Below are 15,711 nucleotides of genomic sequence, written 5' to 3'. Positions count from 1 at the left end.
GTCAATGAGACTTCTAGCATAAGGTTTTTAAAGGCAAGGAACGGTTTTCTGATTTTCTTATAAAAGTAAAATGGTTAACAAAATTCTTTCTCTAAGATGCGTTTGGATATATGGAGACTCATTTTGGCAAATCTGACATTATTACTTACTTACCAGACCATCTCTTTTTACCTAGACTAGCACATTTGAAATGAAATATTTGAAATATAGAGAGCAAAGCTCGATGAAATAAGAGCCTAATAAAATGTGTTTGGGCCAACGTCAAAATTCTTTGAAAGAGGATATCTAAATAACGTGCATTTTATCTCAGAGAGTCTTGGGTCAGTTCTAGTGTCCAGATGACTATTAACGGGCTTTGTGCTCTGAAGCATATGTTAATAGAAGTGATCATTTTGGATTAATTTGATGTGAATTAATAAGAGATTTATTTGATGGGAGTTGTTTAAGGTGATGACATTTAAATCTCAGCAGGATTTAAGATATCCAAAAATACCTTTAAAGATTCAGGAACAATCAATTCAGAGAGAGCAAATAGACATGGATAGCGAAGAACAGGATCTGACACTGGGTTTATGAAGTTTGAAGCAGTTTACAAAAAAAGCGATCTACCATTGAAGTATTGCTGTGGAATCTGAAGAAACAGAAAACATTTAAACTCCTTCAGCAATTCTTGGGTTTATGATTTGGATAAACAATGTTCTCTGGCGTTTTATAGTTCACTTAAGCAATCTGATTTTGATCTGTATATATGGAGTAGACAGGATTCAAGGTTTTTTGTTTTTTTTTTTAAACCAATGAGCAAACACATATGTTCTTTAAAACTGAACTTTATATGTTGTTCATATGGAAGCTATCTAGTTTGCTATAGGCCCCAAACTTGACCTTCCTTTTATTTTGCTATCACTTGCTTAATTCTTTAAATTCTTTGTGGGGGACTTTTGATCAAAAGAAACAATTTACTATTTTTTTCTTTCTTTTTAATTTTTTAAATAAAACCTGCATGAAATGTGTAATTAATAACTCGGTACTCCTAGGTTGTTGATACAAACAAGCATGGAAGAAGCATATATTAAGGAGAAGACTACCGCGTCTTTTCTTTTGTGTTAAGCTTTGATTTCAAACCCTTGAAAGTTTTATTATCTGGAAAAACAATAAGAAAATGTCATCTGGTGTTATATATTATGATGACAAGAACTGCTACTTATAATAAAAATCATACTCAGCAGGATTTGAGACTGAGGTTAAATTATACAGCCTTGCTCCCTTAACATTTTAGTCTTGTTGAGGTTCGTTCTTTCCATCCGCCTGTCTGTCTGTCTATCTGTCTGTCTATCTAGAGAAGGACTCAATCAATTTGAAGAGCACTCAGTTGAAATGGTATTTGGAAAGATACTCAAAGGCTTTAATTTTTTTGAGAAAGAGGAGTTCCTTATAATATTTTTCTTTGCTTTTTAAAGATACCCTTCTCAAATGAATGACTAATTGTAAAACTACAGTCATCTTACTACATGTCTGGCACGTACTTAGACTGGGTATACATTTATTGAATGAATGAACGTTGGAGGCAATTAGTAAGTGAGTAAATGGTAAACCTCAGTGGTATTTATGCCTTCTCAGTTATTGATGGTTTCATATTTTATAGTCTTTTAGGGAAATTGGATTAAGTTTTTCTGGGGTAAGACTATAGTGCCTAAGCCACTAACCAGAACCATTATAGAATCTTAGAGGTGCAAGGAAGTTTAGAAATCATTTATTGCAGTTCTCTCATATGAGTAAGAACAGAGGCCCAGGGAAGGCGTTGATTACATCAGCCCCTGATTGGAATCAGGTTCAGAAACTGGGCGTGTGATTGCTGTACCATGCTTCCTTCCTTTGTTGAGGATCAAGATGCTACAAAGAACATAGGAATTTATATCTCCTTACCTTCAAGGAGTTTCTCATCTAAGGGAAATAAATTCTTGTTCTAATCTGCACTGGCGCTGGATTTATGTGTGATCTCAGCTCTCTTTTTAAATTACTGTAATAGTTGATTTCTTTGGTTGAGTAATTCATGTGATTACCTATTGGAAAACTCTTTGGAGCAAGTATTTCATAAATGTATGTGTGTATATGTTTGTATATGTATTTATACATAACATATGAAATAAGACTAAATCATTAATGGTTAATTCAAAATATCTACTTATTAATAGAAAACTCAGATTCCTTTTGCTGTGAAGATGCCATTCTGAGAACATGAGTTACAGTCTTCTATAGAAAAAGGATTTTTTTCTGTATATTTAAGCATTTTAATCAGGGAAATAAAATAGTTACCAGGATGATATTTTAAGCTCTAATGCTGATTATTTCCACTGTCTGATACTATAATGTAGAAATAATACAGTATCTTACTGTTTCTTATAATAAAATTTTTTTACTAAGAAATACAAAGAAAACCTTTAGATTTGTTTTAATTTAGGAGGAAATAATTTAGAAAAAAATACAAAGAAAACCTTTAGATTTGTTTTAATTTAGGAGGAAATAATTTAGAAATTTGGATTTTTGCAAATGGAATGTCTTACATCTCAGTAATGAAAATAAATACAAATAGTGCATTTTTAGGAAGTTAAGCGTGTTTTAACCTGCTTAAATATCTTGACACATAATATGTAGTATTCACGTTATGTCTGCAGTTAGAGGAGCATTCATGTATTTGTGTAGGTGGGGAATGATGGAAATGCGGGAACGCTCACTGTCTCCACCTCATCCACCTTCCCTCAGGTCGGGTTTTTATCTCAGAATTGAATAGAGGACTAAAGTTAGCAATTTTGAGTCTTTTAGCTGTCATTTAGATTCTTCATTTCCTCCTTATCCACATCGCTTTTAGCCCCATTAGCCAAATAGTTGTTTATAATGCACCTAATGTAAACTGGAGTTTGGGACTTTTTTGGTAGTCAGTATGGGGGATATTGCAATTATATAGTGGAATAAAGACCTTTTCAAATAGAGTTACCAAAACACTCCTTGATGCGATTATCTATTTTATGACCATCATTGCAATATCTGCCTTGATAATTTCTTTTTTTTCCTAAGATTTTATTTATTTATTTGATCGAGCTTGAGTGCGAGCAGGCAGAGAGGCAGAGGGAGAGGGAGCAGACTCCTCGCTGAGCAGGGAGCCAGAGGCAGGGCTCCATCCCAGGACCTGAGCCTAAATCAGATCCAACTGAGCCACCCAGGTGCCCCTGCCATGATAATTTCATTCAGATAATAAGGATGATGGGATAATGATGGTTTAAAGCTAGTTCGACATGATCTTATGAACTTATTTATCAAGAGCAGAAATAGAAGATTAGTAAAACTAGCTAAAAAGATAGCCGGTTACAGTGTGTAATGTATCTGTAACTGTTGGGAAGGCTTACATAGATCCCAATTCTTGATGACATTGCAATAGTTCTTTTCTCAACCACAGGGTATACACTGCTACTATGAGTTTGGAAGAGATTTGCAATGTGTACCCCTTCTTGTCTTCAGCTGTGACTGTATAATATCAGTAGGTACACCTGGTATCTTTTCTAGAAACATGTCCCCTCCACATTTACTAATTAAGATCATCTATCCCCACCTCAGTGTAGGTAAGTATTCTGGTCCTTAGGGTTTGGGAGTTTTAGAGGTTAAATCATATATCCCAGTCTGTTGTGAAAATGACTTCTGTAATCTTTTATATCATGTTCCTCCTTTTCCTGCTGTTTTATTAAAACCAGGGGAGGGAAGAACTTGCTCCAGGTTTGCTCATGCATTTATTAGGTATCTTTGAAGCAGCCTGTAGTGCTGGCATATTAATGTATTTTAGGTGTGATATGTTAAAACATATTTACATCATTTAGGAAGGAAAATTTTGTTTTGTTTTGTTTTGCAGATGTACAGATCAGCTCTCAAAATGTCTTCTGTGTCTTCCGAGCGTCTTCTAAGACAATTGCATTAGCCTCCTGCTAGTTGACTAATAGAATTAATAATTGTAAAAAGCACTCTAAAGCCACATGCCTTATGAAGTCAATGCTGGGTATGATTTTACAAGTATGTGATCTATTTTTTCAAGTGAAAATGTTAACTGGAAAAGTTCTTGGCACACAGTAAAACATCGTGCAATCTGTTATTTGTCTTAAAGATAATAACTTGAGGGTGGCTATAGTCTTACGATATCTAACTTATGACTTGTTAGGGGAGTTTCTTCCACTTAGAAGTATTACAAATGTGCTTATATTTACATAATATGTCATTCTGAAAAATTATGGTGATATAATTCCCGTAAAAAATTATTTTTCTATAACTACTTCAAAGTATAGTCAACTAAATTACCATGATTTTTTTTTAAAGAAACTAAAAAGAACATGCCCCTTCCACCCACAACAAAAAAGAAAACACAAATGACCTTTCTGATACTCCTTTGAAGTTTTAGCAGTTTGACATTCTTTGCAATGTATATTTTTAAGGGCTTTATTCAGTATAAGGAGTCAGTGAGTCATATGGGTTCTAAAGGTCTGTTCTTGGTGGAAGAGGGAACTGAAATTTGAAAGGATGATAATTTAATTAAATCGTTTTTTCTCTTAGTTGCTCTAGTTGCTAGTACTTTTTAAACTATGACCTATTACTTTTCTGCATGATAACAATAAATCAGCAAGGTCTAATTCTTTTTGTTCTGAAAAACATATTAACGTATTTATTATCTATTCACTTTTAAGTACTTTATCTTAGTTCCTTGCTATGTAAAATGTTGCTGTTTTTCTAATCACCTTGACATTAATATATGGGTATAAACCATTTTCTCTTTACTTTAATGGAAGGATAAACTCAATGAATTGGGTTATTTCATTTTCACTTCTTTATGAATCTTTCCTTTCATATAGATTTTTGTCTTTTTCTGTGTAACGTTATTTATTTCATTTTGGTGCACCATCCATCAAGGTTTATTTACAGTGAGAAGAAAATGTTAAAATACAAATGATATGGTTATTCAGTATTTGTCCCAAAAAAGATTAAATTGCAATGGTTACTAAAGACTTTATGAGTAATGGAAAAAACAAACAAACAGGAAATTCTGGAGGGAAAGGCAAGAGGTGCCATAGCAAATCATCACAGTTTTATGTGTAGTAATGGTTGATACTCTGTAAACTAGAATGTAGGCCAAGTTAAGAAGAGTAGTGTTTTTTTTTTTTTTTTACTCAAGCTCTTGTGTTTTAAATGATAACTGATTTCTTAAACCTCCCTTTTATTTTTTTTCTTTCATTTTTAGTCTTCCTTTTGTTGACTACCAGTAAAATTGTCTTCCACTCTTCTGTGTGTAGGTACAAGTCCCCAAGTTCTGTCACTTCTGACAGAGGGCTAGATGTCTCCCAAGACATCAACATTAACAGACGAGACATTAAAATGCAAACGTTAAAAAAGAAAGAAGTTAACCAGTGTTCTTTTTTTTTTTTTTTTTTTAAATTATAATAAGGGTTACCTAGCTTAGTTTATTTTAGGACCTAACGGTAATGACACCAAGGTGAAGACCATATTCCTTCCCTACTCCCTGCCTTGGTCAGGCAGGTATTGGCATTACCTCACGACCGTCACTTGTCCTTGAAACTTCAGTCCTTCATCCCATAACTGTTTTTTGTTCCAAGAGGAACACATACATATTGTACGTATATTTGATGACTAATGCTATTGTTCTATAAAAACGGAGAATGTACTTTCTTAAGCACAGTTATATTTTTTGACATTATTTAGTAAAGAGAATTTTTACCTTGGACGCGATTCTTTATATTAAACGAGGGCATTCTCTTGGTTCAGTGATTCATATTGTAAAAATTTTGCTTGACCAGCTATTTGGAAATGAAGGTACCCATATATCCAAAGTCAGTGTGGCTCCTTAGCACCTGTGAGAAATTATAGATGAAAACGACTAAAACCTATTATTAATTTGGATTTTCTCAGGGCATTGTGGGTAATCATGGTGTAACTAACTGTTAAATCGGCCCTTGTGGCAGAGTCAGCCAGTGAAGAAGCCTCGTCTTATTAGTCAGTCACAGGTGGATTTTCCTAAGCGACATTTGGGGTGACGGCTCACACAGCACTTGCAGTTTTTCAGCTGGGGGATTAAGGAACACGAGCCATGAACCTCAGTTCCCCATCGAGCCTTTGTGGCTGCCTTTTTTTTAAATTGACACAACACAAATTGTTTCTTATCTCCTTGTACTAAGTTCTGATTCATTAGACTCCAGTGGAGGAATTTGTCACAGAGCTCTTATTTTGACCATGCTCACTGATGCCGCTCACTTGAAAGGCATAGTTGAGCTAGCATGTGAAGGTGGGCCCTGGGAAGCTAATATTTCGCCACGCTGAGCTACAAAATGACGGTGTCATATGGTTCAATTTAATATTGTCCTTGGGTCATCCTCCCATGTGCTTCTGCTGGTGGGATTGGTACTGTCTCCACCTGGCTGGGCGTAAGAACCCAGGACTTAGTTAGGTTCCCCATCATGCTCGATAAGAGTCTTGGTAAAACCCAGCCTGGTTCCTCTGATGTGTCCCAGCTTCTCCTCCTGACTTGCAGGCAAGCTCTCCAGATGGGACTTAAAGACATTTATCGGTAGGACAGAGATGAAACATTTGTTATCCTCCATTTCTGAAAGTAAGAGGGCAGTTTTCACATTGTTTATAACATGCTGTTTCTATCTTTTAACTACGAGGATATTTTGGTTGAGATTATATTTGTATCTTGGTTGCACGGTGTATAACAATATTGAGTTCCAATTTATGTTGTTTATATACATATATACATAGCATATAAATAAACATGTAATATATATTCTCTAAACATAAACATGTATATGTATTTCATAAACATAGTATGTGTACATATTATACATGATATATAAGGTTTATAAATAAGCATATATATATCTCATCAACTATAACTGAAGAAAGTGAGCAAAAATATAATTGGCAAACAAGAATAATAGGAAAGATAGAGCTAGTAATAATCAATATTTTGGTATTCATAGAACCATTTAAAAATAGTAAATGAACCACTCTATGACAAAAATAATTCTAAGTGTAAATATTTGCTTCAGTCTCTGTTTTTTGCTATTTTTAAAACACTTTTTTCCTAGAGGAAGTTTTTTATATGCACCTTATAAAGCCTTGAATAGAATAAGTAAAATGCTCTAGATTAGATCACGTATCCGCAGCTTTCAAATAACCTTGCGTGTCCTTTTCCTTGCACTTTTACAGATATGGTCCGGAAAAAGAACCCCCCTCTGAGAAACGTTGCTAGTGAAGGCGAGGGCCAGACCCTGGAGCCTATAGGTACAGAAAGCAAGGTATCTGGAAAGAACAAAGAATTTTCTGCAGATCAGATGTCAGAAAATACGGATCAGAGTGATGCTGCAGAACTGAATGATAAGGAGGAACATAGCCTGCGTGGCCAAGATCCGTCCTCCAGCAGCAAGAAGGGCCTAAGGAGCTCCTTCCTGAGCGAGAAGGCTGGCTTCAATTATGAAAGCCCCAGTAAAGGGGGAAGCCTTCCCTCGCATCCACATGATGAGGTGACAGAGAGAAATATGTTGGCTTTCTCATCTCCAGCTGCTGGGGGAGTCTGTGAGCCCTTGAAGTCTCCTCAAAGAGCAGAGGCAGATGACCCTCAAGATATGGCCTGCACCCCGTCAGGGGACTCATTGGAGACCAAGGAAGATCCTAAGATGTCACCAAAGGCTACCGAGGAAACAGGGCAAGCGCAGAGTGGTCAAGCCAATTGTCAAGGCTCAAGCCCAGTTTCAGTGGCCTCAAAAAACCCACAAGTGCCTTCAGATGGGGGTGTAAGACTGAATAAATCCCAGACTGACTCACTGGTGACTGACCACCCAGACCCGGCACCTCTGTCCCCAGAGCTTCAGGATTTTAAATGCAATATCTGTGGATATGGTTACTATGGCAATGACCCCACGGATCTGATTAAGCACTTCCGAAAGTATCACTTAGGACTGCATAACCGCACCAGGCAGGATGCTGAGCTGGACAGCAAAATCTTGGCCCTTCATAACATGGTGCAGTTCAGCCATTCCAAAGACTTCCAGAAGGTCAACCGTTCCGTGCTCTCTGGGGTGCTGCAGGACATCAATTCTTCAAGGCCTGTTTTACTAAATGGGACCTATGATGTGCAGGTTGGTGCTCTGTGCTGTTACCTCATCGTACAGAAAAAGCCATCAGTAGTGAGATGTGAATTCACACACGTGTGTTAAAATTAAGCTCCCAGTACCTAAGGGGTGGCCTGTTAGATTCGGCAGGAGAGATGGACAGACTCCGGAGCTATTTTATACAAATGTGTATTCGGAGGTGTCTGTCATCTCTTACCGTGGAAAGTAGTCTCAGTATTTCTGTTAGGTTGGAAACAGTCTTTTCATGGGATTAGCTAGGCTTCATGTTTCTGGAAATACTTCATGGTAATTTGATGTTTTCCCAGTCTTCCAAAAATGGCACTAATCTTTATGGTTCCACGTGATGGTAGTTTATGCTTTGTTCTAGTTTTAGATTAGAAATCTTTCGCTATCATCTTTCCTTCAGTGAGGGTCTTTCCTGTGTCTGGCATTAGGATTTGCGGCCTGACATCCAGTTGGACTAGATTTGGGTCATATTGAGAGTTGCAGAGCTGTACTCCAGAAAAAGGAACATAATTGCAAATGAAAATTTGGAAATAAAAGTTTACACTGATTATAAAGAAGTCAATGTGATTGTAAGTACTAAGGACACCAGAATGACCTTGGTGCAGGCCAATAAAGCATTCTTTTCTGCATTTAAGGAAAATAGTATTTTATGAAAGCATTTAGCAGTAATTTAGATTTCTGGTTTTATTAAAAGTGGCATACCTTTTTGATCTACTCTTCTGTCTTTAGTTTATGGCATATGTGAAATTAAAAAAAGAGCTACCATTTCAAATAGAATGAAATGCAGAACTGACTCTAAAGAAATATATTCATTTCATTTTGGCAATTTTAGCATAGTCGAAACTCATGGTCAGCTTGAGGAAAGTGTATTAGTTTCTGTTAGAGTCTGTAGATTTTTATTGTATTATTCGGCCAGGGGATTTCAAAACATGTTAGGTGTAATATTAACCTTCTTTAGGAATGATGAGAAGTACCAGAGAACTAATGAAATTACATCATACTTATTTGACCTCCTCAATCCCTTAAAATATCAGTCATATTTATCAACTCAATGGCTCTAGCACATTCGCTCTAGACCTCTCTGTTGACCTGGTGCCAATTAAGAAAGGCAGGCAAAGGAATTACAAATAACAGGTAGTGAACATATTTTGTAGTCCTTGTAAAAAGAATCAGAAGAGAAATTTCCAAGCCTTTAAAAATGTCAGAACAGCAATCTTATCACTTTAAGGGAGATAGAACTCTTACAAAGCCAGTTTCATCTTTGTAGAGCTCTCTTAAAAATTCCATCTTACTTTGTGAATTTCCACAAATAGAATTATTTCTGTGGAGTAGCAAATTAAGCCAACATAGTTATTATGCATGAAAGCTGCATGCTTTGAACTGCTGTCTTATTAAAGATCATTTCACTGTCTTATGTCAGATACACTCTGCTGTCAAACCATGATTGGAAAGCAAATACGTGTTTTAGATAAAAGGGTTAGAAGTGAATAATGTCAGTATGTGAAATGGTGTTTTATAATTAGCAAGTAATATGATGTTAATACCTGGATTTCCGGCAGGAGTTTCAGTTTGTTCACTCTGGGGACAACTTCTGAGGGAAGCTGATCTGTGCTGTCAGGAAGGCTCTAAAATCAAGATTACTGAGGCCGATGGTTTGGAAGAATTCAGATTTTTTAAACACACTTCCATTTCCCCCAAACAGTTATTTGTTAGGTTCTTAGTTATTTATAGTAAAGTTTATGTTTGGGTAGAATGAGCTGGACACTTTTCCTGGGCAGTGATTTTAGAAATAAAACAGATGTGTGAGCTCTCTGAGTTTGAACTAATAGAAGGAGAAATAAAACAGCTGATCCTAGACTATGCTGTCTACCAAGTGCTGTAGTAAAGAAGACAGAAAGTGGTAGGAAATAGCAAGCAGGAAGATAATCTTGTTAAGATCAATTTTTTTTTTTCAGAGAAATAATAGGGCTAAAAATAAAAAAAGCAGTCAGTGGAAAAAAGCAGATGATTATTTCAAAGAAACAATTGAATCTAGAAACGAGCCTAAAGAGAGTTAACTTTGTTCGATTTAGGAACAGAGCACTAAATATACTTTTGGGCCAAATGCTGATCTTAAGTATTTTGCCCATACACCAGCTGTTGATGCAGAAACATGTCTGAAGATAAGTAACTTATTAATATTTTTATGCCGAGATAGTGAACGGCTTCCCTATATGCATAAGCTGAATGAAAGCACATCTGAAATTCCCCTTTTTACCCGCACATGTTTGTGTGCCGAGATGCCGTTTGAGAGCTTTCCCTCCTTGGCTCTTGAACTGTGTGGGGAGTAAAGGCTGTGCGGGAGAAAAGGCTGACTGTAGAATTTCTTTAACGCGGTTCTGTCAGACATTTGTAGGAAGTTAACGGCTGCGTGTATTCTGATAAAAAGATGTTGGTAAATATGAGTATTACAGACCAATAATTAGCCAATTTCGGGAATTATTTATATAAATCTGTAATTTAAGCTAATTGAAGTAATAGATGACCAATTCATTAATCTTTTTCAGTTAAACTGGCTTTTTTTTTTTTTTTTTAAACATTCAGGACAGTTGGTGGTTAATGATAGATTTATGACATTTTAGGCCAAGAAAAAAGGAACAGAAGCCAGAAGGAGAGGACTTAAGAACTCCGTGGCTTTGATCTATATTTTGGTTCGACATGGATGGTTTTAAATAATTTGAACTGACTTGGTTGCAAACATGAGATAGACAGTTGGGAAAAAGAAATAATTTAAACAAATGTTAAGATTTCCAGTTCCAAGTCCAGATTATTTGACATGTATTTGTGGGAGTAATTGGAAATTTAGACATACTTGTACTGACAATATTCACTTCTGTGTAAATTTTATTACAAATAAGGAAGTCAAAGAATTATGTATTTCTAAAAAATAGTGTCAAATAACAAGGTTTCTTTATACTGCAGAGTTAGATAGAGCCCCAGTTGGATAATGGAGGTCACTTCAAAGGGGGCATCATAAAACCAGGACAGTGTTCCCTGTGTGTTGAATTCAATCCCCCCCCCCAACCCCCATACCTGGAGGTAACAGGCCCAGCCCTGAAATCAGAAGGGATGCCAATTCTCTAGCAAGAAAAACAAGAAAAGATTCAATGGCTAGCTTAGAGCTATTTGACTCCACTGGGATGTTAGTTCCTCAATTTTTAAATGTTACCTATGTGTTTTATCAATTGTTATGCCTACATTTTTTAAAATAATGGATGTGACATGATTGGGAAGCCCTTCATGTAATTTTTATTGCCAGTATTCAGACTTTGAGGCTCTCACATATAGACCAATAATAGGACAAGAGATTGAGCTCTTCAAAAAGTAATTACAGCTTCTTTCTTTTTAATCTGCTTTATTATGCTTATATTTAAACCACTGCTGAATGGAGGCCTCAGTTGTTAAACACCAGCTTTGCTATTTCATTAGGGCCTTAATGTGCGGTGCATTAGGGCATTTGCGTCATCTTTATGGGGGAGCTCTGAGCCCTTAGATCAGGTTATAAAAGTCGGAGTACTGTCAAGATGTGCTTCCCACGGGAAAGTGTTTCACCTATTCCAGGGTTATAAATGCTCACAATGTCCATGTCGCCTTTCCATGTTAGTGTACCTTTTCTGTTATTCAGCTTTATTCAGGACTCCAATAGCTATGGGATTCCAGCTCTTAAATTATTTTGGCCTTTCATGAAATTTGAAGGTTAATAGAAAAATCTCACTATTCACTTACCAGTCACTGTCCTGTGACTGAGCTGGGAGCATTACATTTCTGTTCTGTAAATATTTTTATCAGAGTTGCACAATGTGTCACGTTAGAAGCCGGAAGAACAGATTCTAGAGATAGGAAGTCATCTTTTGTATTTGTATTTTCAACATATTTAATTCTATGAGCTTTATAGATCCTTAACATATGCCAGTACATTCGTTTGAACAGGGGTTAACAGCTTGGTCTGGAAAAAAAAAAATCAGCGGACATTAATCTCATTCTGGTTTATTTTGACTTTTCCTGAATTTTACTTCCAAATATTTATTTTTTGCCCTGCAGTTTCCTTTGATCTGGAGGAGGAGGGAAGTTGTAGATCTTAGCAGGTTCTGTTTCTTTGTTTTTCTGAGTTGAGAACAATTGCACTTTAGAACAACTGGTGAATGAGACTTTAATCACTTCGGACTGTCTGTAGAGTACAGAATGTTTGTCGTATGAAGCCATACGCGTTTTCAGGTCTGTGTCTCTTTAACAGGTAATAAAGTGTGCAAAATAAAACATACGCTCACCCTCAGGCCATCAAGCAAAGTAAAGTTCTGGCATTTACCAGGTCATTTTCATCATGGAGGTGAGCGAGCTGGACAGTGTTAGCCACCCCGGTGGAGGAGAATAGTTTTACCGTCTTCACTGCCTGTCTGTTGGTTCAGTCTCTGGTTGGTGTTGCTACGTGAGGGTCAGTGTGATAAATGTCGACCTCTCTCTGATTTTTGCCTTATCTGCTATCATTTAAAGAACGTGGATCACTTTCTTGAGTATCTCTCTCTAGGCAGAGTGTTTAGAAGAAGAAATCATGGTTATTAGTGCATCTAATCAAATTTTGTATTACTTAACTCTTAATAAAAATGTTTTAAAAAGTTAAAAAAATTATCCTCAAATGGCCTGCTCTGCTAACCGTATCAAGTCGGCAGACTAGTCAGTGCATTTTGTTTCTTCGGTCATTATAATTACAGCATACATGCAGCTGTTGGAAACACGGATCCATAAGCAGTGTCTAACCCCAGAAAGTTTGGAGGGAGCAGTTCCCTTTCATTTTCTGATTTCCTTCATGGAGTCTGTTTCTGAGAATCATTAGACCACAGACCTCTTGATTTCTTCATCACATGGTTTTAAAGTTTGAAGTAAGTGTTGGGTATTTTCAGAAAATCAGAGAAGACCTTGCTTTATTTAAATTGAAAGTCAAATGTAAAATTTATTTTTCTGTATTACTTGTAATTTGAGCCATACTTTTTTCATCTATAGCTTACATAATCAAAACTGTACATCTCTTTTGGGGTTTTCTTCCAATTTTGGATTCACTTCTGACAACAGCTAACGTTTATTAGGGATTTCTTATGTGCCTAGATAGATCTAAGCTCTTTGTGTATATTAATTGATTTCTCTTCATAAAAACCCTTGAAGTAGATGTTACTATTATGTCAATTTTTTTTTTCCCCCAATGAGGAAGCAGGCATAGAGGAATTAAAGTAACCTGTCCCAGGTCACAGAATGTCTCCATTGCATGTACTGCGTACCCTAACCGAGCTCGGAGCCCTGTCTACAAAACCAGTCTTCACAACCACTATGACATATGACCTTCCCAAATACAAGACTGGGTTTACTTCAACTACAAAAGCAAATGGAAGATGGGCCAACTGTATGTAAGGGAGGACATACCAAGGTGGTACCCGGGAGGTCTTTGATGCATCCTCTGAATCACATTGAATTTGGGGACCTCAGTGATTTCTTTGAGACTGTCTCTCATCCAGTCCCTGCAGTGTAATGCTGCCTTATTTGAACTTACAAGGCTCAGAATTGAAATCATTGAAAAGAAAATTAATTTTGATTTGTCTTTTTTTTTAAATTATTGTGATTCATTTTCACTGGTACTCGTGCTACTGAAACTAGTTCTGATAAAACAAGGAAGGGCCAGATTTTGATTTAATCAATTAAGGAGGCAGTGTTTTATCCCCAATTGAAGCCACATTCTTTGCTTTTGTTCATATTCCCCTCCTTTGGAAGACTTTGTTTTAGGGATTTATGATTTAATATGTGGCCAGAGAGTTGTGTTCTTCTCTTCTGGTTACTAGGTACAATCTAAGGGTTGGTTTTTCTATGACGGTTAAGTATTAAGTAGATGCATCTGGCTCCCATTTATGTTCTCCATGGCTTTGTAATTAAAGTTTTATTCTTTGCGAGTAAGTGCAGGAATGGGAGAGAAGACATCAGAACACCTTTAGAGTGTCTCATTTACATGGACTGCATACCCTAACCGAGCTCCAGCTCCGTCTCTCTGGATTCATAACCTGAGGGGTAGGGCTGCAGGGAGGGACTAGAGAAATCCTTTATTTGTCCCCCACTTCCCCTTTAATACTTAGAGGATCCGCTGATGTCAAACAAAAGAGCATCTGAATTCTTTCATGAGTCCAGTGACATATTTGGGGATCTTACAATAAACAGTGGTTTGTTCTAAGACCTGTTTTTCCAGCTGATGGGTGGCTCCACCTTGATGTTCGATGAGCACCTCAAAGTCAGCGTGCATAAAGCTAAAGTTGTTAGCTTCTTCCCTAACGTTTCCCCCCCTCCTTTGTTTTGTACTCCCATTTCCAAGTCGGCGGGGGCCGGAAATGCCACGGTTACCCTGCATTTTTTTCTGATGTGTGTGTCTCCCCCCAAACAGTTGAGTAGTTTGCTTCAGTCTCCCCTGCTCTGTGCTTTTATCGCCCCCACCCTTCATGTTTACTCAGCAAATTCTTAGTGGTTTCTTTAGTAACTTCTTTTCTCTTACTGATCTCTTCTTTTCCTTTCTCTTCTGGTCTTGCCTCCCCCCCACCTTCCTCCACTCCTCCTCTCCTGTGCTTTCTTTTCCTTTCTCTCTTCTTCTCTTCCTCTCCTTCCCTTCCTCCCTCTCATCCTTCCTCCTGTCCTTCCTTTATTTAATTTTAAAATTCTGCTTATAGAGCCACCATCCTACGTTTTGTAGGAAGGATAGGTCTGCTTTCTATAAAATGTGTATCATTTTAATTATACTTGTATAATTAAGTAGAACTCTCTCTCCAATAAGACATTGCTTTTCCAAATTCTGTCTCACCCCCCATCTCCCTTCACATTTCCCGAGAGCAGCTTGCACTGTTTCACTGTCTTGTGCTTTACTCACTTTGTTTCCTGCACCTGAAAAGCCTTTCCACGGTCACTGCCTTTGAGGCTCTGCTCCAGTGCCAACTCATGAGTCCGCAGCTTGGTTGTTACCTCCTTCTGAAAGCCTTTGCCGACCGGTCCGTGTGACTTAGGTTCTTTTCCTCTGTGTTGTCATGGAACTTTGGTACCTTGCTCAGCAGAGGCGCGCCCTCCACTGTCGTCATCTCTGTGCCTTGAGCCTTCTGCACCAGACCAGAGACGTGTCGGGGTTTGGGACTCTGTCACTTGTCTGTGGGTCATCTGTGTTTGGCACATAGTAGGCATGCAACAAAGCACCCTTCCCTAGAGGAAGGATGTAACACAGTGATTCCACTCTCTTGTTTTCCCATTTAAGACCCTCTTTAGAACAAACACTCAATTCTTACCTCTCTCCATCCTAGGCCAGTGGCAAAGTTGGGTCAGAGGCCGGGGAGGAGTTCTGTGATAATGCACTCAGCTTTATAATCCACTTGCCTTGCATTTTTCCGCATAAGACTTTTTTTCCCCCAAATTCTTGAGACCGACTTTAAGATTTATTGGTATTCTGTCAGTCCAAATACCAAATAACCATAGA

At 37.3% G+C, this 15,711-nt stretch overlaps 1 protein-coding gene across 2 annotated transcripts in view; it reads left to right on the top strand.

Annotated features, from left to right (window-relative positions):
• Nucleotides 1–15,711, top strand: part of TRPS1 (transcriptional repressor GATA binding 1) — a 247,269-nt gene that overhangs the window by 41,518 nt on the left and 190,040 nt on the right. Inside the window, exons 2-3 of one of the 2 annotated variants that reach the window (XM_040625564.1) lie at nt 3,899–4,056; nt 7,258–8,186. In XM_040625564.1, the coding sequence (XP_040481498.1) occupies nt 4,020–4,056; nt 7,258–8,186 (966 nt within the window). In that variant the 5' untranslated portion in view covers nt 3,899–4,019. The remainder of the gene's footprint in view (nt 1–3,898; nt 4,057–7,257; nt 8,187–15,711) is intronic. The other variant, XM_040625565.1, reaches the window with a different exon arrangement.

This window comes from Ursus maritimus, unplaced genomic scaffold, assembly GCF_017311325.1.
Source record: "Ursus maritimus isolate PB19 unplaced genomic scaffold, ASM1731132v1 scaffold_9, whole genome shotgun sequence".
NCBI classification, from domain to species: domain Eukaryota; kingdom Metazoa; phylum Chordata; class Mammalia; order Carnivora; family Ursidae; genus Ursus; species Ursus maritimus.
Note: the sequence above shows the minus strand (reverse complement) of the source record. Positions and strands in the feature narration are given on the sequence as shown.